This window comes from Terrapene carolina, unplaced genomic scaffold (assembly GCF_002925995.2).
Source record: "Terrapene carolina triunguis isolate 2854851 unplaced genomic scaffold, T_m_triunguis-2.0 Scaffold130, whole genome shotgun sequence".
Classification (NCBI taxonomy): Eukaryota; Metazoa; Chordata; order Testudines; family Emydidae; genus Terrapene; species Terrapene triunguis.
Window position 1 is genome coordinate 23208905 of NW_020664481.1, and position 25721 is coordinate 23234625.

General features: G+C 46.7%; 2 protein-coding genes across 3 annotated transcripts in view; one reads left to right on the forward strand and one right to left on the reverse strand.

Annotated features, from left to right (window-relative positions):
- The window catches only part of TRADD (TNFRSF1A associated via death domain), an 18711-nt gene extending 4611 nt beyond the window's left edge, over positions 1-14100 (reverse strand). The window contains exons 1-4 of the mRNA XM_024202249.1: positions 13831-14100; positions 8175-8325; positions 3687-3964; positions 833-1025 (exon numbers count right to left, since the gene is read on the reverse strand). Of these exons, the coding sequence (XP_024058017.1) occupies positions 833-1025; positions 3687-3964; positions 8175-8316 (613 nt within the window). The 5' untranslated portion in view covers positions 8317-8325; positions 13831-14100. The remainder of the gene's footprint in view (positions 1-832; positions 1026-3686; positions 3965-8174; positions 8326-13830) is intronic.
- Positions 1-25721, forward strand: part of FBXL8 (F-box and leucine rich repeat protein 8) — a 45132-nt gene that overhangs the window by 13819 nt on the left and 5592 nt on the right. Inside the window, exon 1 of one of the 2 annotated variants that reach the window (XM_026652871.2) lies at positions 23579-23751. The exons of the other annotated variant lie outside the window; for it this stretch is intronic. The gene's annotated coding sequence lies outside the window, so the exon portion shown is untranslated. Of the gene's footprint in view, positions 1-23578; positions 23752-25721 lie in introns of those variants that run through there. 2 annotated transcript variants of the gene reach the window in all.

Sequence of the window (25721 nt, forward strand, 5' to 3'; positions counted from 1 at the left end):
GGACCTCCCGCAGGCATGCCGCCGAAAGCCGCCTGACTGCCATGCTTGGGGCGGCAAAATACATAGAGCCACCCCTGTACAGGTCAGGTTAGATGACCTAGTGGTCTCTTCTGGCCTTTAACTCTATGACTATAAGCCAGCCTGTCATTAATGGGGTTGGGAAGAACCTTTCCCTCAGGGTAAATTATATCCCACAACTGCCGACTGTGGGGTTTCTTGCGCCTTCCTCTCAGGGTCTGTCTAGGCAGCAGTCAGGAGCTGTGATTGCAGCATGAGTTAGCTGAAATAACAAGGGCAGTGTAGATGCGATGGCACAAGCTAGCTGCCCACTATGTCCTGGGTTGGACTGTCCTCGAGTGGCCGGCCCATGCTGCTGTTTTTAACAAGCCAGCTGGGTATGGCTACAATCCTACCTCCTGACTACAATGGAGACATCCCCTGCAGCGCCTGGTCCGGCCACAGTCAGAAACGGGGGACTGCCTGGGTCTGACCCAGTATGGCAACTCCTACGTTCCTATGTTCATAATCTGGGAAATTCTATTCTTGACTCATCCGGGACCCGTCCTTGGTTCCCTAAGCTTTCTCCTTTCTGGGGTTTGAAGAGCGAAAGACCCACGGCTTTAAGATTCTGACAGCTCGGTTCTAACCACTCATAGAATCATAGAATATCAGGGTTGGAAGGGACCTCAGGAGGTCCTCTAGTCCAACCCCCTGCTCAAAGCAGGACCAATTCCCAACTAAATCATCCCAGGCAGGGCTTTGTCAAGCCGGGCCTTAAAAACCTCCAAGGAAGGAGATTCCACCACCTCCCTAGGTAACGCATTCCACTCACCAAATTGTTGTTCCTGAAAGATGAAGGTGGCTCCTGAGGGCAGAGAGCTCCCCCCTGAACAATAAGACAGAGATGAGGAGTTCAAAGAGTTGCAGTTGTTTGAAGGGGCCGTGTTGTTGCTCTCCTGTTGACAAGTCAAGCTCCTGAAAGATTCCTCCAGCTCGGCAATTTCCTCGTCCCTCAGGCGGTCGGGCTGTAAGGCAAACAGTGCCAGTCATTGGTGGTGCAGTCTCCTTCTCATGAAGTTGTCAGATCAACACCGGATGCCTTTCTGAAAGACATGCTTTGCCTAACACAAGTTACTGGGCTCAATACAGTTGAAACTGGATGAAATCTATGGCCTGATATACTGGAGGACAGACTAGATGATCTAATAGTCCCTTATGGGTTTACAGTCTATGAATTTGCACTAAATAATCTTCATTTTTAAAAGGCTCTTTTCTCCCCAAACTTTCCCCTATCCTATTTTTCCACCCACACAGGTTCAATAAATAAATCGTAAAGTGGAGGGAAGCTCATTACTGATAGTTACTTGTATTCTAGGAGCACCAGAACTCCAGTCTCCACTGAAGTCTATGTTGACTTGCAACAGCTGAGGATCTGGCTCAAAGAATAAGTGGCAGACCTGGGAAAACAGGCCAGGAATAGAGCGGGCTGCATCTCAGAATTTGTTTCATGGGTAATGTCGACACTTCAAAATTTATTTTTTGTTCTGAACCGGAACGAAAACAAACATTTTTTGAAATTTCTGGTGAAACAGAATTTCCAAATAATTGTGATTGAGGCAAACTTTTGTTTCAAAATGGCAAAATTTCATTTCCAAATTTATTTTAATTTACTTTTTCATTTGTATATTATTTTTTGTTAATTTTCCATTATTTCATACCGTGTCAGAAGTCACTACTACTACTGACATGTCATGATACGTTGTTCGCAGTGTGATAGTAGCCATGTTGGTCCCAGGATATGAGACAGACAAGGAAGGTGAGGGTAATATCTTTTATTGGACCAACTTCTGTTGGTGGGAGAAACAAGCTTTTCTACTCTGCAGAACTGTTCTTCAGTTCTCTTTCATTTTCTTCAGGACCTCAACCACCTATTGTCATAATATGACATAATATAATAGCTGAAATATTCTATTTTATTTTAAAAATCATTAAGGGCAGCAGCTACTTATTACTGACTGAATCATATTGTCTGGTCTAGACCAAAGTGCTTCCTGTATGTATTATAATGAAACAGTGTGGCACTCTGGCAAAAAAACCAGAGTTAACCAGGAGTTCGGACTCCCAGTGTCCTACTTTAACCACTAGGTTACACATTAGAGTGAAGATTAGTCACTACATGAGTCTTTCCTTTTAGCTGATGGTCCTTTGTACCATGTAGGTACAAACACACAGGTGAGAGCATGCTCTGCTGCTGGGTTTTTCAGATTTACACCAACTGAGTCAGGTTTGCGAGCAGAGAATGAGTCCATCTTTTCTTGGCTTGTCTGCTAATTCAGCAAAAAGACCAGGAAAGGAGCAGCGGGCAAAAACTGACAGGATGCATAATATAGCCTCTTGTTATCTCCCGTAATGACATGTTTGCCTTTCATTTCCTTGCAAAAAAGCAATCCAGAGATGTATCCCACGCGCCTCCTCCCCCACCCCCCGTAGGTACAATAGGTATCTGTTTTTGGGGATAGTGAAGATGTTTAGTAGCTACCATTTTGAGCTAGTCCAAATTAAATTGCAGGTGAAACAAGCATCTAAAGGAAGCACAGAGGCAAGGAACAGGAGACAGAATACAATTATTTAATCTATTTCAGAGGCTCTATACTCTAGTGAGCTAAGAAGATCCCAAGACAGCAGCCTCTATTATCATTAGCAAGGTTTGGAAACTATTCAGGAAGGCTGAGCAATAATTTGCCAGACCATTCAAGCCAGTTGCTGGTATGACACATGTAAAACTTGCATCTCTCTCAACTAGATGGGGTCCACATCAAGGATAGCAGCCTACTACTGTTACCAGCTCAGGTTTTAGAGGTCTGTGTCCTGGTGCTGAAGGTCCCAGTTCAAACCATACTGACAACCTGTAATTTATAGTGGTTGTGCTTGCCCCAGTTTTTAGGAGTTGTTCCAAATGCTACTTTCAAAGGAGATGTAGGGGAGGCAAAAGCAACATCGGGAAAGATGGTCTCACGAGTGTAACACAGCACTGCTGGGCTTCCTTACTGATTCACTTATGTGACAATTCAGCCTTGTTTGTGCCTCAGTTTACCCTCCATACACAGGGTATACTAGAATTTCCTGCCTTACAGCAGTGCTGAGCTTTAATAGATGCTTGTTCAGCACTTTGAGACCCCAGGATCTAGAGAAGTGCCAAGTATTACATGCAAAATATTTAATATTCTGGCTGTCATTTATTTATCTTCAGTACTTACCTGGCCCTCATTGCCATAACGTCTGAGCTCCTCACATCCTTTCATGTATTTACCTCATGGCACCCTTGTGTGGTTGGGCAGTGCTATTATCCCCATTGTCCAGATGGGAAACTGAGGCACAAGAGAGGCGAACAGCTAGATTTTTAAAGGTATTTAAGTGCCTCGTGGCATTTTTCAAAAGCACCTACCTTTTGAAAATGTCACTAAACTCCCACTGATTTCAATGGGAGTTAGGCACCTAGGCACTGCTGAAAATCCCACTAGGCACCTACCTGCATCTTTAGGTCCTAAATATCTTTATATATTTGGCCTTAAGTGACTTGCCCGGGATCACACAGGAAATAAATGGCAAAACAGGGACTTGAAGCCAGGTCTTCTATGTCCCAGCCTAGGGCCCTCAACACTGGACCATCCTTCCTTCTAATGTACCTTTTCTTTGTAGATACATTCCAAACAGCGCTCCTCCTCGTTCAGCATGTGGTCCAGCTGCTCGCTGCCAGCCTTCAGCTCCACTTGAACAGGTACGGCTGTCATTGACAGGGTGACTTGGAGGTGATTCTGGAGAGACTCCCGGAACAACCCGGCCCGGTAGCTCCGAAGGAATTTGCGGCAGTTCTCTCGTATGCAGAATTTAAGCTGGATAATCAGATGCGGCTCGCTGCAGTGCACTTTGAGCATGTCGACGCCGTGCAGGCTGCCTGTGGAATCTGGCACAGAATGGCAGGCAGAGTCAGTTTCTTGCCATGAAACAGATTGTCAACATGAACTCTGCCTGGGGGGTGACTCACGGTATGTCTCCTCGAACTTTTGGTGACAGACCTGTGCCTGGACAGCCTTTCTCTGCGTTTTTGTTTGACTGTATTATTAATTATTCTGGGTTGGGGAGCTTGTATTTGAAAGTGGGAGGAAAGAGGTAAGCTTTAACTGACCATGTACTATGCATGCAACCCATGTGAACTGAAGTATTCAGTCCAAATTATCCCACAGCTGAATCTGTTAGAGATCCATTAATATTGCAGTTCACAGACAGGGGGGTTATTTGACTCCCTGCAACAGGGAGAGACCATTCATTATATCTAATGTAGAATGCAGGGTGCACTCTGGTGCTTTGTCTCCACCAGCACAATTACCCAGTCCTAACAGCAGGGGTCAGCAGTGGGAGAAATAAATTTGCTGAAAACAGAGGTGCTGCAATCAGGAAGGAAATCAAGTGTAACAATGCTATGTGCTCAGTTTGTCCTATTTGCAGTTAAGCCATATACGGCTGCACTGGGTGTCAGCAACAGGTAATTCTGCTGGTGTCACAAGCCCAACGGGCGAAACTAACTATGCTAAACTGATGAATTAACGTTAAGCTCTAACTACGGGGCAGGTAGACTTTACCTCAGAGGAGATTAAAGAGGGAGTGTTCCTCTCTCATATGGCCAGACTGCTGTCGAGATAAAGGTAACGGTGAGATCCCACAGAGCATTTTACCTGTCAGCTTCCTGCTTGCAACCCCAATCCTCCTTCAGCTTTGTCTACACTAGGAAGGGTTTGCCAGTATTGCTATTCGATATGACTGGCATCACCAGTCTAGTGTATACCAGTTCCCTGAACAAAATAAGCTATACCAGCAAAAAGACTTTGTCAGAATAACCATGTCCACTCTAGGGCTATTGCCAGTATAGAAATGTCATTAAAAATCACCCACCGAAGTGACACTGCTGTACTGGCAAAAGTTTCTAGTGTAGACCAACCCTTAGTAAGGTTTCAGTCGTGCACCTTCTGTGAAATTATCCTTTTATCCTCTTGTTCTCTCTCTTGTGTTTGGCTTCATACATAGTGGCTGAGATTTTGGAACTGTGTCCAGATCCCTGAGGCAGCTCTGAAGATAAACCCTATACCTAAACCCTATATAGATATAGATAAACCCTATATCTAAAACCTCTCTGTCTGAGGCTTTGTCTTTACTGCAAACAGATGTCTGTTAACTCGATGTAAAATCCTAATGGAGACAAGGCAAGGATATTTTTTACCTCAATGTAGTTAGCCAAAGTCAACCCCCTCCCTCCCCCACCTCTCAATTGATTTCAATCAGCTATATCGAGGTAACAAATATCTGTGCCGGGTCTCGGGTCAGCAGCCTATGTCCTATGTCAAAGTGGATCTGTTTGTGCCTCATTAGTCCAGAGCACTCGAGTTCAGCCCGGCACCTCTAGGATCTCTTTGTTTTATGTGTAGAATGAGGCTTTTGCCCTGCTGTGATGTACCATGGAGATCCTTTATGCATTTCAGGTTGCATCACAAGGCCAAGTTTGGAACCGATGTAAGATTGGGACATCTGGGGAGAGAGGCATTTGAATTTGCTGTTATTACTGATACACAGGGCAAAGGGCATTTATTTATCTGCCTTCTCATTCCATTTATCAGGAGTACAAAGAAGTTGATTCAACTGAAGTTTGCCCAAGAGTTTGATCTGGGTAGGCAGGTACTGTACAAACACGGAGAGTCGTCATGAACTGCGTACAAGTTATCTTTATGGCTGTTGCATAGGAGATGACTTTGTGCTTATCTGCTCTGAATACCCAGGTCTCATTCCCTCTTTAGATCTGGCTGTGCAGTGCAGAATGTAGTGCTTTTAATACAGAAATGGGCAGAGCTTTTGTTCACATATATGGCCCGTACAATCTGGATGCTTTGCACCACCTTAGTGAAGCCACAAACCTGGCCTAACCAGGCAATCAAGCCAGGTTGTTTGCTGCTCTGTATTGCTGGAGAAGCACAAAGCATTTGGAGCGCGCCAATGAATCTGGCCCGATATTGTTAGATTGGTGAGAAAAGGCAGGTTGTAGTTATAGAAACCCAGTTAAAGGACACACTGGAGAGTTGGTTGTACAGTAAATGATTGACACTAAGATGTTCATTATGGGGAGAGAAAACAAATGTGATAGCTGGTTTAAATTATTGTTACCCAGGGAGTCAATAGGTTGCAAAGGATCACAGCTGAGATGCTTCTGCCGTTTGTAGCTCCAATCCTGTGTTGGTGTAAATGGGCTCAACTCCACCGAAGCCAATGTAACTGTGCCCGTTTACACCAGTAAAGGATTTGGCTCAATATGTTTGATAAAAGGAAGCCAATAGCAAATTATCGGTATTTTTTCACTGGTAATTTTCCCCACATCCAGAATTTCCCACCCTTGACAAGTCTCGTTTTCTTATGCCGGGTAAGTGAGGTTTCATCACTGGGCTGCAATTGTGAACCCAGGAATAAAAAGTCGGGTCAGCGGTTGTAGCCAGCTGCTCTGGTCTACGGCAAGGAAAAGTTAGACTGGACCCAATTCCTCTCTGTTGAAACTCCACTGACATTGCACGGGGCTAAAATTGTCCTGTCTTGGTTTCAATGATTGTTCAAAAAAAAAATAATCTGGACTCTAAGCAATTCTAGACTTTGTGATCCAAGTGTCAAAGATAATGATTTGGAACCTGAGAATAGTGGCGATCTCTTCCCTCTGGTATATCAACAGCTAAGATACTGGGAAGGGTGATCATATGAGAGGAAGGCTGGTTTTGTGGCTTAGGCACTGGATTGGAGCTGGGTTCCATTCCCCACTCAGACACAACCCTTAGGGCTCAATCCTGCAAGGGGCTCAACTTTCTGATCCTGCGCCAACAAAACACTTGTGAGCAGATGCTTAATTTTAAGCATGTGAGTAGCCCCATTGGAGTCCTAATCTCTCAGTGCACTAATTTCCCATCTGTGAAATGAGACTAATGCTTCCTTTCTCCCACCCATTGTCTCTTGTCTATTTAGACAGTCCCTTCCCTGAAGAGTTTACAATCTCTTCCTGTGTGTCTATACGAAACATAACGCAATGGCAACCAATCTCGTTTGGGCCCTCTGGGTGCTATTGTAGCACAAATAATTTATTAATAATCTATCCAGAGTGCACATGTCTATGTCTGGTGCTATCAGTGCAGAATTCTGATTTAACCAGTGTGACATCAGTTTTACCTAGTGCTGCAATGAAAAGGAGAGAGAAGGATTCACTTTACTATTGGACCAGGGCCAGTGCAAGGAAGTTTCGCGCCCTAGGCGAAACTTCCACCTTGCACCACCCCCCCACCCAGCTAACCCCGCCCCCTCGCAGCAGCTAACCACGCCCCCACGCCCCTCCACCAGAGGAGCCCCCCCCACGGCAGCTAACCCCGCCCGCTGCGTCAGCTAACCCAGCCCACCCACCCCCCACCCGGAGAGCCCGCCGCCCCCCCCCGTCTGTGGCAGCTAACCCCACCCGGGGAGGCCCCCCCAGCTCACCTCCGCTCCGCCTCCTCCGCTGAGCACGCCGGCGCCGCTCTAATTCTCCTCCCCCCCCAGGCTTGCGGCGCCGATTGGAGGAGAATTAGAGCGGGGGCTGTGTGCTCAGCAGAGGAGGCAGAGTGGAGGTGATCTGGGGCGGGGAGCGGTTCCCCTGTGTGTCCCCGCCCCCCGTTACTGCGGGCGGCCCTCCCCGCGCCCCCCCGCCCCAGCTCACCTCCACTCCACCTCCTCGCCTGAGCGGGCTTTTAGGCGCCCTCAACCACTAGGCGCCCTAGGCGGCCGCCTAGTTCGCCTAGTGGTTGCACCGGCCCTGTATTGGACAGTAAATCATCCAGCAGGTGCAAGGATTCTGACTGCCTCAGTGCTTGAATTCAAGCCTTGGAGGATCATGGCTTGAATTTCTCTGTAAAAGCCCTGAGAAGTCTACAGTCTTCAATGAAATTAATAGGAAAGGATGGGATATGACCCATGAAATTGCAGTTAGATTCCTAAAAAATTCCCTGTGTTGTGAATCTGTCACCTTTCCCCAAGCACCAAATCCCTTAAAAATTAATGTAGCAAGTAAAGAAATAAGACATTGTAACGTTTCCATTTGTATTCACTGCAATGACACGTACCTGCTAAAGCCAACTTGAGGGCCTTGAACACGCTAGATTTCTGGTGGGAGCTTCCATAAAGAGAGGGCAGGACAATCTTCTCAGATGTCGACTGGAGGAATAGATAAGCGCTGCCAATCCAGAGATCAGAACTGTCTGCCATCCTCAGCACCTAAAATGCCAGGTATGTGAGCACGGTCTGTTCTGGAGGCAGTCATGACACACATAAAGCACAGCAAAGTTTGTAACAAGGATGTTAGTCATGGGTGGTTTTGCTATAAGAGAAAAAACACTAACAATCATGAGATTGTTATTGGCAAAGCAAGTGTAGCCTTTAAGGGATTTATAATCATTATCTCTTAAAGCAAAGACTGATCATAGAATATCCGGGTTGGAAGGGACCTCATCTAGTCCAACCCCCTGCTCAAAGGGGGGCCAATCCCCAGACAGATTTTTACCCCAGTTCCCTAAACGGCCCCCTCAAGGATTGAACTCACACCCCTGGGTTAGGAGGCCAATGCACAAACCACTGAGCTATTGAACATTGTGCAGCAAAGAAAGAGTCATTCAATATCCTACACTGAAGTCCCCCCGGTGGATAGATTTCTAATTCAGAGACACCTTGAGTTCAAAGGTGAGAACCTGTTGAGAATTCACCAACCAGGCCTCTAATGATCAGGTCTAATGAGCATGAGAGGTGGTTGAACCCAGCTCCTTTCTTCTGCACACAAAAATAAAAATCCAAACGTAAAATCCTGGCTCCATTGAAGGCACTGGGCAGGACGGTCATTGATTTCATTGGGAGCAGGATTTCACTTCAAGGCTTTAGATACTGCAAAGAGGAGGCTGGATTTGGTTCTTTGTACTCTCATCTCCACCATGAGAAACCTTCATCAGCGTCATCCAGTGTCCTGAGCTCACACTGTTGGAGCCTGGCTCAGTGAATATAGCACTCTGCATCCTGAAGGCAAACACTGCCAGGCTTGGCTAACCCACCAAGTCAGCCAGTTTGGAGAGCCCGCGTCAACTTTGCCCAGGGGATGAAACTGAACTGAGTTCTCTTTCAGCATGGCTGAACTACTGGAATGGGAGGAGGATGGGAATTTACTACTTTCCAATCTCATTCCCTGCTCCTCTGTCGTGACATTCTTATATCTTAAATCATGTACCACCGAACAGTTTCAATTAGAGAAATGTCTGATAAAAGGTCATGCAAAAAAATCCCCTTAAAATAATCCTGAAATTCCCTGTGAGACTGTCACTAGGTTTGCATTTTGTAACTCTACATATGCTTCTTGCCACGGTCCTAGCTTTACAGAGTGACTTGCTGGGAAAGCCATTCAATGGCGGCAAACTGTGGTGGGAGGCCCAGGAGTCAGTCAAGCTCTCAGAAGGTGGGCTTCTATGAAGGTGCTTCTTAAATATAAATACAAAGGAATCATCTCCAAAGCAAAACCAATTTAAGCCATGAACAATTGCATGACCCGGAATAGACACCAGTTGCAGACTGCATGGCTTAACTGCTGAAGAACAAACCACAACTATCAGCAATGTTTTTATGAACACTAATCAGATAATATCAACCCCATGCAGAGAGGAAATTTGATATCTCTCCATCATTGTCAGGCACGGTCTCCTAAGTGAACCTGTTTCAGTTAAAATGAAGAAAACTTGGCAGTCAGAAGAGTAGATAAAGTGGCCAGTTCATAGCTTCATCACATCAGCCTCGTGACACCTGGCAGAATTGGATGTTCCAAGTATTGGCATGTTGAGACCTGCTCCAACCCCAACTGACGTCAGTGGAAATACTGCCTCCACATCAGCGGGGGTCTGGATCAATCCCGAATGACACAACAGGCTCCCTCCTTTTGCACAGACCCTTTTATAAATGGATGTAATTGCAGTTTGGGATCCTGTCTCCACACTGGTGTGTTTTGATCAGCATCACCAGGATACTTAGAAACGTTCCTTTTGCATTACGTTCTATCAGCCTTCCCCAGAGATGGCTGGTAGGTCTCGTATATATTCAAATGATAAGACTGTTTAGTCCCACACCTTATTCATATCACTACTATAGCTTGGTTGGCTAATTCTAACATTAATACCAAAGACAAAAACATGCACCAAAACTTCCAGGCAAAACCATTCCCAAATCATAGGTGCTATCAGATCATCTAGTCCAGCCCCTGCCAATGCAGAAAGGAAGCCTCGGCTACTGGAGAATGTGTATCTAATAATAACCTGATTGAGGCACACTGAACTTTTTGTTTTTTGTAGCTACTAGTTTAACTTTTTCTAACACACCAGGGATAGAACCTGGGACTCTAGAGCTGGGAGCATGAATCTGGAGACGCTAAAGAGCCAGGCTTGCTAGCTGGGGGCTGTAACAGCATCTTATCCTCTCTGGCTTGGGTGCATGGGGTGGGAGGGGAATGTACCACACACTAATCAGTAGGATACATACGCTCTCCAAGGCAAGGAGGGCAAGGACCATCTCTTAGCATGTGTTTGTACAAGGGGTCCCCAACTGGGGCCTTCAGACACTGCTGAAATATAAATAACAACCAGTCCTGAGCAGGGCCGGCGCAACCCATTAGGCGACCTAGGCGGTCGCCTAGGGAACTACAATTTGGGGGGCGGCGACCGCGGCGGTATTTCAGCGGCGGGACCTTCCGCTGCCTCTGTGGGGGGTGACATTTCGGGGCGGGACCTTCCACTGCCTAGGGCGGCAGAAAAGCTGGTGGCGCTCCTGGTCCTGAGATTTGTGCTGAAATATCTATTGATCTGTCTAGAGGCGCATATCTGTGTGTATGTAGGATGGAAATTTCAGAACTGCCAGAGTGATTTAGGAGTCTAAATCCCAAGGTCTTGTGTTCCTAAGTCACTTAGGTGCTTTTGAAAATGTCACCCAAAGAGAGAGAGTTTCTTAGGAAACTAGGTATATGGAAGGGGAGAGAAAAGAAGAGTGTGATTTAAACTGCAGAGAAATAGGTCACCTTCCACATGAACAAAAAAAAAGAACTAAAAAAAAAACCCCAAACAAAAACAAGATGCAGAATGGGTGTGTGGTATCCTGACTACAGTTGAACAAGCAATAGATTTTTTTGGTTCGGGGCTGAACTGGGAGTGGGGGGGAGAGAGTGAATGGTTCAATTTAAACTGAAACGGAAGTTGTTTGGGGTTCGTTTCCAAATTGAAAAAAAATTCATGCTGAGTCAACCGATTTAGTTCAACCCAAAAAAAAAAATCGGTTTGGTGTTTCTTTCTGGGTGTTTTTTTACTTTTTGGTTTCACTTTTAAAAATGAAACACGTTTTAATGAACCACTCTTTAAAAACAAAAAGTCAAAACATTTCATTTGAAATGGTTGAAACCAGATCTGTTGACTTTTTTTTAAATCATATATTTTTTCCAGCCAAAGCCATCTGTGGAATTCAGCTGGAATTTGCAAATAGTTTTGTGCCCTGAAAAATGCATTTTTCAGCAGTTTTACAGTTAATCAAAAAGATTCCCCCAGCTCTAATCTTGGCGCTCTCCGCTGTGATTGACAGAACACGTACCCAGTTTTCTTTATGTTGGCTCTCAGCACAAGTCAGCTGGTGGGATTTTTAAACTTTCTCTTAGGTTGAGTTCAACCTAGGAGAAAGTTTAAAAATCCCATCAGCCGACTTGTGCTGAGAGGCAACATAAAGAAAACTGGGTACTGGGAATTACACTGTACATGAGAAAAACAACTCTGAAGGTAAGCGGCACTTTGTCATCCCCTTGCATCTTTTTCACAGAACACACTTCCATGGCCAGAAAACTTATTAACAAGCGTGGGTGGGTTTCTCAAAAGCGTTCCGTGTTGGCCTACCTGTGCTCTCAGTAACGTCATTTAGACTTCCGCCACTGAGTGCAAATAGAAGTCAAGCCAAACTGAGCGCTTTGAAAATCCCACCCGGTAGGTACACCTTTACAATATGGAATTCATCATCTTTCCTGCCTCATCTCTTACCTTTTGCATCTGTCACCTGTCTGTTCATACTTATGAAAAAAACTAACACCGGCTGTCATTTTTAGTTTAAATATCCAAGTTAGTTACTGAATTGAAATGATGCTAGCAGGGACTCAGTTCTCTGCTTTAGTCAGTTTCAATAGAGACCCATTCCAGTTATTATAACACATGATTTTTGACCTGAATTTTGTCACACTGTGTTTCAGGACAGTAAATTATGTATCAAACTAGCTTATTTGCCTTTACTATTGTTGTACTATTGTAGCATCTAGTCCTGTACCAGGACCCCATTGTGCTAGGTGCTGTACAAACAGAACAAAAAGATGGTCTCTGATTAAAATGCAAACAGAAACATCATAGTTCTCCCTTTGATCTGAGAGTGAAGCCATTCACTTGGGGTAGTATTCCTGCTATGCGGCAGAATATTCCCTGTAGCAGAATGCTCTGTTAATAGCTTTCGCACAATGTAATAATCCTAACTTTCCATAATCCCAGCAAATGGCATAGTATCCCAACAGCTGCTATGAACAGTGAGTGGCATTTCATTTTCTAGGAGTTCCGCCAATGAAAATATTTTAATCCTGTCTTGTTAATACACAGATTCAGGAAGGGAAAGGTAGCCATAGTAACAGTTCCAGCAAACCTGTTAGAATCAGCAAAACAGTGCAGAATGGCTTATTAAAATCAGTGGGATTTGGCTTACTAATATGTGAAAAAATATAGTGTGGAAATAGGGTGGAGACTTCCTTCAGTAACACACGTTGACTTTAAAAAATCTCTATGAATTCAGGGGCCCATGTGAAATGAGTTTGGGGAGTCTCGGCTTAGTTCCTAGTAAACCAATGCCTGTCTCAGAAAGCCACCCCGCAGCTAGCATTGCTGGCCTGCCAGGAGGAAGCAAAGAACTGATTCCTGGAGACTGAGCCCCACCTCTTGCTACAAACAGCTGGTGGACACACGTTAAACAGGTTCTGGGGCTGCTCCGAGATGTTTGCACTGGATTTGCTCATTCAATGCCAGTTCTGTAGAATGGACAAGATCCGGGGCTGTTAATTTGGCCCATTTTCACCAGCATTGATTTTCCTTGACTGAAAAGGTCAGTTGGTCAATATCACACCTGTGCAATACCTGCCTGTCACGCTTAATCTCTGGGCCAAATTCCCTGCGGCTGTGAGTGCCACTCAATTGACTTCCATAGCATTTCACCCACTTACACCGGCAGCTAATTTGGCCCTATATTTTATAGACAACAGACACAGCACCAGAAAGTCTCGAGTCCCTGTGTCAGACTGATAGATCACAAAATATTTGTTCCAAAAGATGAAACTCTCTTTTTTTCCAAGGCCAGAAAGTTAGCCGACGGGTGGGTGACCCTGGAAAACTGCTTGTTTTGATTTGGTTTTGGTTTTATTTTTTAATTTATGATTTCATAGGGGGGGAATTGAGCTAATTTTAAATGAAACACGTTTGTAAAAACAAATTCCCCATTTGGTTTGGGGTCTCATGTGGCAAGTTTCACGTTGATGGAATTTGGGGGGCGAAAGGGAAAGCTCTCTGAAGCCAGAACTTTCTTGGCAGCAGATTTTTCTTTGCAGCAAGCACAGCTGATTGATCAGAGCAAAACCACATTAAATGTCACGCCCACCAAAAAACCACCCTCCTAGAACTCATAGTAATTTACCTTGTCCAGACACCCCTTCTCACGCTTTCAGATGCCCTTCACTTCCGCCTCTGAGCACAGCAGCAGGGAAAGAGTCACTAAAAATTCCTCCTGGTCATGTGGCTTTACTGAGAGGCAGCTGAAGGCGAGAAACCTGCCCCCCAATTTAGCAGTGCTGTAATCCTAATACCAGTAGCAAGGACTTTAAGGAATTTAAGACAGAAAAGGGTAGATCTGGCATGATGGTAAGACACTGAGGCTCAGATCAAACTGTATGTCTGAGAAAGTACATTTTCCTGTGTGCTGGGGTTGTACCTCCCCTTCAGGTTTAGGAATCAATGTTATTGGCCAGAGCACTTGCCAGTCCTATGTGCCTGGGTTAGCAGCAGAAGGCTGTAACTGAAAGAAGGAATTGTCTGCTTTCATCAGATGACTCGGTGAACCAATCAAGTGGGTTTAGGGTTGTCAGTTTAAAATCTCTTTGCTCTGATGTGAAATGGCTTTCCATGCCTCACAGTGAATGCAGAACTGTGTGCACCAACGTATAATCATTTATGTTCCTCATAAAAATATAACATACAAATCACACAAGGGAACTGTAGAAAAGTGCATCCCCTAGTCCTGCTCTTGGGCCCAATCATGCCCTCTTTGAAGAGCCACAAAAAATTACCAGGATTGTGAGAAATGCAAGCCCATTTTGGGAAAAGAAATTCCAGATGTTGAAGTTGTTTTATTTTCAAAGGGTTTGACGCTGACCCCTTCTTTTTGTTTTAATTTTTCTTGAGTTTTTTTTTTAATCCTCCTGCAATTTTTGTATTAAGCTGGTTATGGATGGTTTGAGGAAAATATTGAAAAAGGTGCACACCTATTTTAAATGAAATTTTTCACTAAAAAGTGATTTGTCAACAAAATGTTAGCCATGTAAACAGACAGTTCCTGTCTGTCACTATATTCAGAGATCAAAAAGGAATATTAACATTTAGATGAATCTTGGGTGAAATAATGTCATTGGCTATGTGTCTGTTTAACGTTTGTGATAGACTGCCTAATGGATACATTTCCATATGTTAATCTGTGCAGCTAATTACCGGTGATGTTTAGGAAATAGGTCTACTCCAAAGTTTCCAAAATTGCCTATTGTTCGCCTGAGGACTCCGAGCTGTCAAAGAAGACCTGAAACTGTATAAGAATGTCTAGGGTCCTGATCCTTTTTATCTCAGATCTGCTTGATACTTCATGTAGGGGAAGCTTAAACCCAAGATTAAGATCTCTAGTCCTAATCTGGAATCACCCTATGAACATTGAACTATAAGCTATGGACTATTTCTGAAATAACTCTTTGCAACTACAAAGCTCACCATCTCTACTATGAATCTAATCTGAAGAACTGTACTCATGTCTGTATGTATACGGATCTTTTAACCAATACACTCTCTCTTTTCTTTTTTAATAAATTTTAGTTTAGTTAATGAGAATTGGCTGTAAGCGTGTATTTGGGTAAAATCTGGAGTATTCATTAACCTGGGAGGTAATGTGTCCGATCCTTTGGGATTGGTAGAACTTTCTTATATGATACATAAGATTTTCAGTAATCCTCATCATATTTGACTTTGGTGTTGGGGTGGAGGCCTAAGGCTGGGTTACTTTAAGAAAACTGGGTTGTTGGCTTCTGGGTAACCAGTGAGGTATTATAGAAGCTGTTTTGTGGATTGTCTGCCCCATTCTTTGCAGTTCACCCTAATTGAGTGACCTCAGTTGGCTCCCCTGGGACTCCAGTCACAGTGGGATAGGAGTGCACATGGGATTCGGGAGAGAATCCTGTAGTCTCTCTCTCTGCATACAGTTGTTTTAAGTAGTCCCCTCTTTCTTCTCCTCCCGCACACACACATTGGAGCACTAAGGAACCACGCAGCAGAAGATGGGTGTTGAGCACCTGATGGATTGTTCTCAATGTCATGATAGAGGAGCTTTGTTGGCCTCTTCATATGAAGGCAAGGCTGTAGTGTTGCTGTAGTGCCAACACCATGATTCAAAAATTGGGATTCAGACCCCAAAAAATCAGGAGTGGCTTAAAAATCATGAGATTTTTTTTAAAAAAAAAATACATGTTGGGTTATTTGCTTGCTGGTTGCTTGCTGGTTGTTGGGCTTTTCCCTAAATTCACGAGGACTAGTAGCTTCCTCTTCTTTTAGCATGAAAGCTGAGATTCTAATGTCCTCATATAACCTCAGCAGCTGGGTCTTTGCTTTCAGAGCAGCACCAAATACCTCAAGACACAGGATAAAATCACCAGTTGGCAGTGCTTGATTATAACGAAAGAGGTGAGGGGTCTATGACAGGAGGGGCTGGGCGAGGTTCTGTCGCTTGCAATGTGCAGGAGGTCAGACTAGATGATCATGACGATCATCTAGTCTGAGCTCCGCTGCCGAGTCTGGTGCCTGAGCTAGCTAGATTAAAGCTCAGCTATGCCGTCTAGCTCAGATATGCCCAGCGATTGCCATCTGGGCATACCCCAAGGATACAGCTGCACTGCAGGTTAAGATGTAACTGTAGCACAGGGAGGCGTACTTTAATCTAGTGAGTGCAGGTAATAATAGCAGTGAAGACATGGCAGCACAGATCCTGACGGGCCAGGAACCCCAGTCTTCAGCGGTCTTGTAATCGGGCAGGTAGCTTGCGCTGAAACCCATGCTGCCATATCTTCTCTGCTATTTCCCCCCTCATTGGCTAGATTAAAGCTAATGGGAGTATGTGCTATAATCACCCCTGAAACTGAAGTGTAGACAGCGATTCACTTAACATCACATAGGAGGTTTGTGGCAAAGTAAGGAACCAAAGTTGGGTCTCCAGTGTTCTTTGCTCTGCCACAGACCTCCCGGGCGGTGTTGGGTGAATCACTTAGGGCAGTGGTTCTCAAAGCCGGTCCGCCGTTTGTTCAGGGAAAGCCCCTGACGGTCTGGGCCGGTTTGTTCACCTGCCGCGTCCGCAGGTTCGGCCGATCTCGGCTCCCACTGGCCGCGGTTCGCCGCTCCAGGCCAATGGGGGCTGCGGGAAGCGGCGCGGGCCGAGGGATGTGCTATACTGATCTGAGTCACACTGGAACATACAACATTCAGGGGGCCTCGTGGCATTTATTCTTATCGCTGAAGTGATGGCTGAACTTTAGAAGTCACGTTTGCTTGTAAGTAGAGCTGGTCAGAAAATGGGGGGCAGGTTCCACTGAAAATCTTGACTTTTTGGCAAAATTTTTTTAAAAACCCTGAAATATTTCAGTCAAAAATTTAAAAGTTTTTGTTCATGTTCTTGAGAGAAAAATCAATTTCCTCCAGAAAGCACTTTCACCAAAAATCTACTTTAATCAAAATCCCAATTTTCCATCAATAAAAACAGTTTTGATGGAGAATATTTGACCAGCCCTATTTTAGGTATTCGTTAAACTTCTTGGGAAGAGACGAACGTTGGCATTGCTTAAGATGAAGTGGGCAGATCTCTTAAAATGCACGGTGGGAAAGTAAAATGCAGAGAATTCACATAGAATGTGGAGGAATCTTTTGGCTTCCAAGCCTGGAGTGCCCTACTCATAATAGCTATTGACTGGCAGGGAAATAAGGTCCTGATCTTGGGCACAAAGCTGTACAAACACAGAGCATTTTGCAGGGATAGCTCAGTGGTTTGAGCATTGGCCTGCTAAACCTAGGGTTGTGAGTTCAATCCTTGAGGGGGCCACTTAGGAATCTGGGGCAAAATCAGTACTTGGTCCTGCTAGTGAAGGCAGGGGGCTGGACTTGATGACCTTTCAAGGTCCCTTCCAGTTCTAGGAGATAGAATATCTCCATTAATTAAATTTATTTAAATTTATTTTGAACTCATTAGTGCCAAGATTGCAACCAGCCTGTGCTGCAGGGAAGTTCTTTCATACAATCTGTCACAAAGCATCCCTAATGAAACATACCTTCAAATAAACAACAGAAGAACGAACAGCTTTCTCTGCTAAGGGAAAGGAGCCTGTAGGGAAAAGCCTGCCAGAGAAAAATTCTGCAAGGGAAAACTTCCTGAGCTCCTGCAAGCAGAGTCCAAACACCCCACAGGTGAACTAAGCCCTCCTCTTAATCTACCCCAATTAAGCCCAAGAGGGAACCTTGTAAAAGTGAGCCCAGGCACACTCCCATCTTCTCTGGCTCATCGATGGCTCCTCTGCTGCTGTCTAATATGAGGTAGCAGTCCGGTCTGATCTTTTCTTCACATGTCTTTCTTTTTAAAACCAAACTGTACTTGAAGGATAGGCGACAACTTACGTTATTTAGCCTCAGATCATACAAAGCTGGTGCAAGTTCTTGTCTCAGAACTTTCTGTCCATAGGGTAGGTTAGCGTGGCAGCACCAGCAGCCTTGGTTTGGAGATTAAGACTAAGCATAAAAATCACCTGGTTTTTGAAAAGGTTAAGCCCATGGTGTAGGACGTTGTGCTAATACAAGGTGAAGGGATTCCTAGTATGCCTGTATTCCTTGACTGGATTTCTTGAGACCCGCCTTCCATAGAGTAACCCCATCCCAGGAAGTACACTCCCTCTTGGCACAAAAAGATAATTTGGAATAGCAGAACCTTGCAGTTCTACAGCAGCCGCCATCTGAGTTGCTCAAAGCACTTTACAATGTAAAGCGCTGATCCTGAAAGCTACGTATGGGCACTGAGGAATGCCAAAGGCGGATCCAGTTTCAGGATTGGGGCCTGCGCTTCGTATGAGGGGTGGGTAAGTATTATTATCCCTATTTCACAGATGAGTGTCACAGCTGGATAGAGAACTCAGGAGTTCTGTGCTTTATGCATAAGACACTAAGACAGCTGGGTTCATGAATGAGTGCAGACATGACTGGCCTATTATTTCCACCTGATAACTAAAGGTGAATTTTCAACAGGAGTATTGGTGACAAATGTCAAACATCAACTTTCTCTTCAGCGAGTTCTGCTGAGCAGGTAAAATTCTGTGTGAAAAGACAAGAAAAAAAAGAGAGACAAGAAGACACTAGTTAATGTCTGAGTCTTTAATTAGTTGATCCAGAGCTTGCCACTTCCTTTTCAGAACTACAGTTATGATTTGTCTTTTTCTAGTACCTTCCGTCCGATGATCTCAAAGTGCTTAACAGACACTATCTGATGAAGTGGGCTGTAGCCCACGAAAGCTTATGCCCAAATAAATTTGTTAGTCTCTAAGGTGCCACAAGGACTCCTCGTTCTTTTTGCTGATACAGACTAACACGGCCGCTACTCTGAAACCTATTCTTATATAGCAGCCTTGTGAAGGCAGCAATACAGCAGGACCCCAGTTTTAAAAACTGCTTGTGCAACGTCTGTCGTGTGAGTTCAGATAGTCCGGGGTTAAGAGGACCAGGCAGCTCCTTGAAAAAGGAGGCTCAGATAGCAGAGCTTCAGCTGACTGATTTAGTGAATGACTGCTGTTTTTCAGAGGGGGAAACTGAGGCACGCAGCGATGAAGTCACATATGTTCCAGATTATGAGCGAGACCAGGTGGGTGAGGTAATCTCTTTTGTTGGACCAGCTTCTGTGGGTGAAAGAGAGACGCTTTCCCAGCGCCACAGAGCTCTTCTCTTTGGCCATGGCTACACTTGCAGATGTACAGCGCTGTGAGTTAAACCTGACTTCGTGCAGCTGAGTAGGGAAAGCGCTGCAGTCTGTCCACACTGACAGCTGCCCAGCGCACGGTCGTGGCCACATTTGCGGCAATTGCAGCGCTATTGGGAGCGGTGCATTATGGGCAGCTATCCCACAGAGCACCTTTTCCCATTCTGGCGCCGTGGGTTGTGGGAAGGGGGCGTGGGTGGGGGGGATTCTGGGTCCTGTCCCAATGCCCCGTGATGCATCGCTTCGCATCCAAGAAATCCCTTTGTTTCCGTCCACCTTTGGCGCCATCTGTCAATGGTTTCTGTGCAGCGCGATCTGTCTGCGGGAAATGGAGTCCGAACTGCTGAGGCGTATGCTGACGAGTCTCGCCAGCACGTCACGTTTGGCTGTCAAACTATTCCTTAAGATCCAAAGTGACAGTGAGAGTAAGGGTGAGAAGTCCGATGATGCTATCGAGCCGCGTAATGCGTACGACACGAAATTGCTTGTGGCATTCACGGACATGCTCAGCACCATGGAACGCCGCTTTTGGGCTCGGGAAACAAGCACCGAGTGGTGGGATCACATCGTCATGGAAGTCTGGGATGACGAGCAGTGGCTGCAGAACTTTCGGATGAGAAAAGCCACTTTCATGGGACTGTGTGAGGAGCTTGCCCCCACCTTGCGGCGCAAGGACACGAGATTGAGAGCTGCCCTGCCAGTGGAGAAGCGGGTGGCTATTGCAATCTGGAAGCTGGCAACTCCAGACAGCTACTGGTCGGTCGCAAACCAGTTTGGAGTGGGAAAGTCGACCGTTGGAATCGTGTTGATGCAAGTTTGCAAGGCCATTAATTGCATCCTACTCAGAAGAACCGTGACTCTGGGTAACGTGCAGGAAATAGCGGATGGCTTTGCACAAATGGGGTTCCCTAACTGTGGAGGGGCGATAGATGGGACGCACATTCCTATTCTGGCACCACCCCACCTAGGATCCGAGTACGTTAATCAGAAGGGGTATTTCTCTATGGTTCTCCAGGCACTTGTGGATCACCGTGGGCGTTTCATTGACATTAACACAGGCTGGCCCAGAAAGGTGCATGACGCACGCATCTTTCGGAACACTTGGCTGTTCAGGAAGATGCAGGCCGGGACTTTTTTCCCAGTGGAAGATCACGGTGGGGAAGTTGAAATGCCCATTGTGATCCTTGGAGATCCCGCTTACCAGTTAATGCCGTGGCTCATGAAACCCTACACAGGGAGCCTTGACAGCAGCAAGGAACGGTTCAACTACAGGCTGAGCCGGTGCCGAATGACTGTGGAGAGTGCCTTTGGCTGTTTAAAGGGCCGCTGGCGATCTCTGTATGGGAAGCTGGACTTGGCCGAAAACAGCATCCCCGCGGTTATATCCGCGTGCTGTGCCCTCCATAATACTTGTGAAGGGAAAGGTGAAAGCTTCACTCAGGCATGGACCTCTGAGATTCAACACCTGGAGGCTGAATTTGCACAGCCAGAGAGCAGGGCTATTACAGGGGCCCAGCGCAGGGCTGCAAGGATTAAGGATGCCTCGAGGGAGCAATTTGAGGCTGAAAACCAGCAGTGATATCTGGTGCCCTCCACGGGAGTGAAGTGCAGTAGTGCCAATCTTTAGGAATCAGTGTTTGCTAAGCAGACAAGCAGACTTGCAGTGCCTGTTTATTTCCTGGGCTAAGGAGTCTTTTACTTTATGCAATAATAAAGAATGTTTTCAAAGCCAAAGAATCCATTTATTTATTGAAAAGAAACAAGGGGGTGGAGTGGAGAACGGTACAATCACAGATTCGCGTATGTCCTGTCTGGTGTGCTGTGCAGTGAGTGCTGCACTTCAGGACAGCTATACTGCATGGTGATGGGGGTTGAGTGCAGAGGGTAAGGGTCGTGGTTTTCAGGGCTGGGTGGTGAAGATACTGGTGTTGGAGGCAGCGGGTGGCGTGAAGAACACGGAAGTTGGGGAAAGTGGGTTGGAGGTGATAGTGGGGCACAACGGAAAGAGTTTTGGGACAAGGGCTGTAGGGGGGGGGTGGCATTTGCGTTACTGCTCCTCTTTCTGCATGGCTACCAGCTCCTGGATAGCGTCTGCTTGGCGCTCCAGGATGCTTGAGACTATCAGTGCTTTGCCGCCGGTGCACTGCGTTTTCCTGGCGGATCGCGCTTTCTCTCTCCCTCCAGTTCTGTGCTTTCTCATTCTCTTTAATAGATTGCCGCATCACTTCTTGCAGCATGTCTTCTTTGCTTTTTCGCAGTCTCTTCCTGAGTCTTTGCAGTCTCTGAGCAGCCGATAAGAGGGACGGCTGAGGTCTCAAGGTTGATGCAGCTGTATAGGCAAAATGCAACATTTAACAGAGGCAGCATTGTTTATACCAAACAGAGTAATGATTCCCCCCGCACTTAAGGAGTAGAAAACACACAGGGTCTACACAATAGCATAATTTTCCCGTCCGAAACAGAGCACACATCCCACGGGAGCCTCAAAATGGTGAGTAAGGGGGACTGATTGTTTCAGGGCTGCACTGTCCTCTGGGTTTCTGTGCCTTGGGGAGAGCCAACAGCTTCAGAGGGCACCTACACTGAACACTGTCCCAACATTTTCCACAGGAGTTCGTCCTGGACGATATCTCGCTGCTGAGGGTGACCTGGGAAGCAAGGGAGGGTCTTCTACTGCAATGCGGCTTCCGCCCTGGCCCATATGCAGCTTGCCTGTGTGCAGCAATGGTCCCCCCGCCCCTCGCGGCACAGTGGTGCGGACACGTTAGCCTGGCTGGGACAAGGACCACGGTGGCTCTCCCGATAAACCTGCGCAAGCGCATTGCACACGTTCTGGATGAGACATTCGAGGAGATTACCGAGGCCCATTACCGCGCTGTGATAAACCACATCAATGCACTATTCTGCATCTAGGCATGCATGCCTAACCCTCCTCTCCCAAAGAGCTCGCACCGAAAAAATTCCTTCCCGAAAAAAGAAACGCTTACTGGGAACCTGCTCTTCTGTTTGTCCTCCACCAAGTACCAGCCGCTGCGACTGGCTACCTTCCTCCTGGCTCGAGAAGAGCTCCTGGCTGCATGGCTCCAGGGATTCCGGGGTGTCTCCATCCGGCCCACCACCATCACTCCCGTTTTCGTCCTCCTCCTCCTCCCACCCCGGCTCTGAAGTGTCCATGGTGGTGCTCGGAGTGGAGGTGGGGTTAACCCCAAGTATCCCATCCAGCTCTTTGTAGAATCGGCAGGTCGCAGGGGGAGCACCCAAGCGGCCGTTTGCGTCGCGGGCTTTGCGGTAGGCACTCCGCAGCTCCTTCACTTTAATCCTGCACTGCAGGGCGTCCCGGTCATGGCCCCTTTCCATCATGTCCTTTGATACCTTCCCGAAGGTATCGTAATTCCTACGGCTGGAGCGCAGCTGGGACTGGACAGCTTCCTCCCGCCAAACACTGATGAGGTCCAGCAACTCGCCATTGCTCCATGCTGGGGCTCGCTTGGCGCGTGGAGGCCTAGTCACCTGGAAACATTCGCTGATAGCACTCCACGCCATGCCGGGCTGAGCAAACAGGAAGGGGATTTTTAAAATTCCCGGGGAATGTAAAGGGTGGGTCACGTGGTTGGTTACCTGAGGCCAGGGCAGTAGAGTTTGAGCTGATGACCAGAGTGGCTAGAACAGGCATTGTGGGCTACTGCCGAATAATTGTGGAGGCCATTCACAGCGCATGGGGCAGCCACACTGGCGCCGCAGCGGCAGCGCAATACTTGCTATTCCTCTCGGGGAGGTGGAGTACATGCAGCGCTGCAACCACGGAGATCCAGCGCTGCAAATGCCTTGCCAGTGTGGACGGGGAGTGAGTTACAGCGCTGGGGGCGGCTTTGCAGCGCCGCAACTCGCAGGTGTAGCCAAGGCCTTTGAGCAGGGGGTGGGACTAGATGACTCCTGAGGTCCCTTCCAGCTCTGATAGTCTGATTCACAGAAAGGCTGAGACGGGGCCGCTCCTGGCAACTCCTTCCTTCGCCAGGGAAGTGTCACCACTTTAGCCCAGCCCCGGATCTCCTCCTCCGGAGCCGGCGGGTGACTCACGGGGCTGGGGCGAGACTGTGGGCGGGATGTGTTGGGCGAAGGCTGTAAACACAGCACTGATCTCACCGCGGGGCCAGGGACGGGCGATCTCCTTCCCACGCGAGACCTCCCTCCTCCGCCGCTCCACCCCCGCAAGGGAGCCGGCGGGGGCAGCGAGGCGGGTCCGCCCCGGCCCCGGAGGAGCTGGGACCGAGGCCGAGAGGAAGACCAGCTGCCCTTGGACGGGTAGGCGGTGCTCCTTCCCCGGGGAGGAACTGAAGCCAGGGTGGCCCTTAGCCACGCAATGCCCCCCTGGGGAGATGCATCGACCCCCTCGCCGCTCATGCAGGGGTGGAATAAATGCATGATTGGGGGGAGCCTGGTTCTCCAGCCCTGCAGGGAGACGCCGGCCGGCAAGCGCAGGGGCTCTGCCCTGCGGAGAGAAAAGCTGCTCCGGGTTTTGCTCGGTCCGCCGGGCGCTAATGCAGCCCAGCAGCGCCTGCTTTCCCTGCTCCGGCGGGCGGCCGGGCTGGGGCCAGCTGGGCTGGGGAGATCCGCCCCCTCTGATCGGCTTCTCTGACCCCCACGGCGGCCCTAGGGGGCGAGGCAGGGGGGCCGCCCAGCAGCTGTGAACGCTGCACAGCCCGGAACAGACATTGGCTCCTCTCTGGGGTCATGTGGGGGGGTTTAATGTCACTCCGGAGCAAATGCACATCAACCAGCCGGAGCCCTTCCGAGAACAGGCCATTCACTCTTTCGGCTCTGCAGGAAAGTAACAAGTAGACGGTATTGCCAATCCCAAGAGTTCAAAAGTCATGAGTCAGCCCCTCCTCTCCCTCCCCCCCCAAATAATGAGATTATATAAAAAAAATATACTTGTTGTTTTTTTCCCTTTGCTTTCTGGTTTCTGAGTCTCTAGGGGGCACCTAGATAAAGCTTTCAAGCTTTTCTGTGCAATCATGGGAAGGGTGTAGAAATGTTTTGAATGAAAACTGAGATTTTTCACATGACTCCAGGAACTGGGGCTTTAAGAAAGCCACCACTCATGATAAAATCACAACAGTTGTGTATAGGGGAGGAGTGATGATGAGTAGTTTAGTACTTAGGCAAGTGCTGGAATAATGAGAAAGTTTATTAAATCTGAGATAAAAGTAGGATTGCTGAGGGTGAGCTGTCAGAGATAATAAAGAAGACATATGCAGGAAACACGGAAAGCAAGAAGGTGTCTCCCAGGCAGGAAGCAGGAGCGCATTGCTGGGCAGTCAGTAATGGGGTGAGAGGCAGGGCATAAGCAGGTGGGATATCTGACAAGAGAGCATGGCTGCTGCAGTATTGTCACCGTCAAGCATAAAACAATCATGAGTGGCTTAAAAATTACAAGATTTTTTTAAAATGTGTATATGTATTTTGGGATCTTTCTCTGGCTTCTAGTTTTTGAACTTTTAAGACTAGACATTTCCCTTTTTGTTCACGTGAAAGCTGAATTTCTCACAAAATAACAACATGACTCCAGGAGCTGGAGCATCAAGAAAAGAATCAAATATCACAAGACTCACGATAAAATCACGAGAATTTGCAATTCTGCTGCTGTAATCTCAAAGGGGAATAACCTGCAATTTTAATGACTTTAGCCTCTCATCTTAAAGTCCACCACTTTGTTGTTGAGAAAGTTGAAAAGAGTCAAATAAAAACTTACAGCTGGTAATTTTATTTGTGTAGCAGTACAGTGGCTGGATACAGAGCATACTCCAAGCAGAATTGAGAAATAATATTGCAGAGATGTCTGTGTGGTTTTGTGCTTTACATTTCAGTATACTTCCCATGCATTCATTCTCTTGCATCATAATTTGCACAGAAGCATAATTAAATGAAAAGGTCCCATGTCAATATGCAACACACGTACATTAATGTATGGTTAGTGTGATCATCACAATAAAATCCTTATACCAAACTGCCATCTCTTATATTAGCAGCTGCAGCTAATAATTGCTGTGGTCAAAATCACAAATTAGTTTTCATTATAACTCCTTGTTTTGCCATACACTGGATAATTCAACTTTTGGGTTAAATTTGTCATGCTTGGCCTTTGTCCCCAAAACGAGGGTTCCCCCCCCCAAGTTTGAGCTAAATCCCTCCGTCTGTTTGAATATCAGTGTAGAAAATTGTTATTTTTAAATAATGCATTATATAAAGTTAATCGTGTTTAGAGCTGGTAA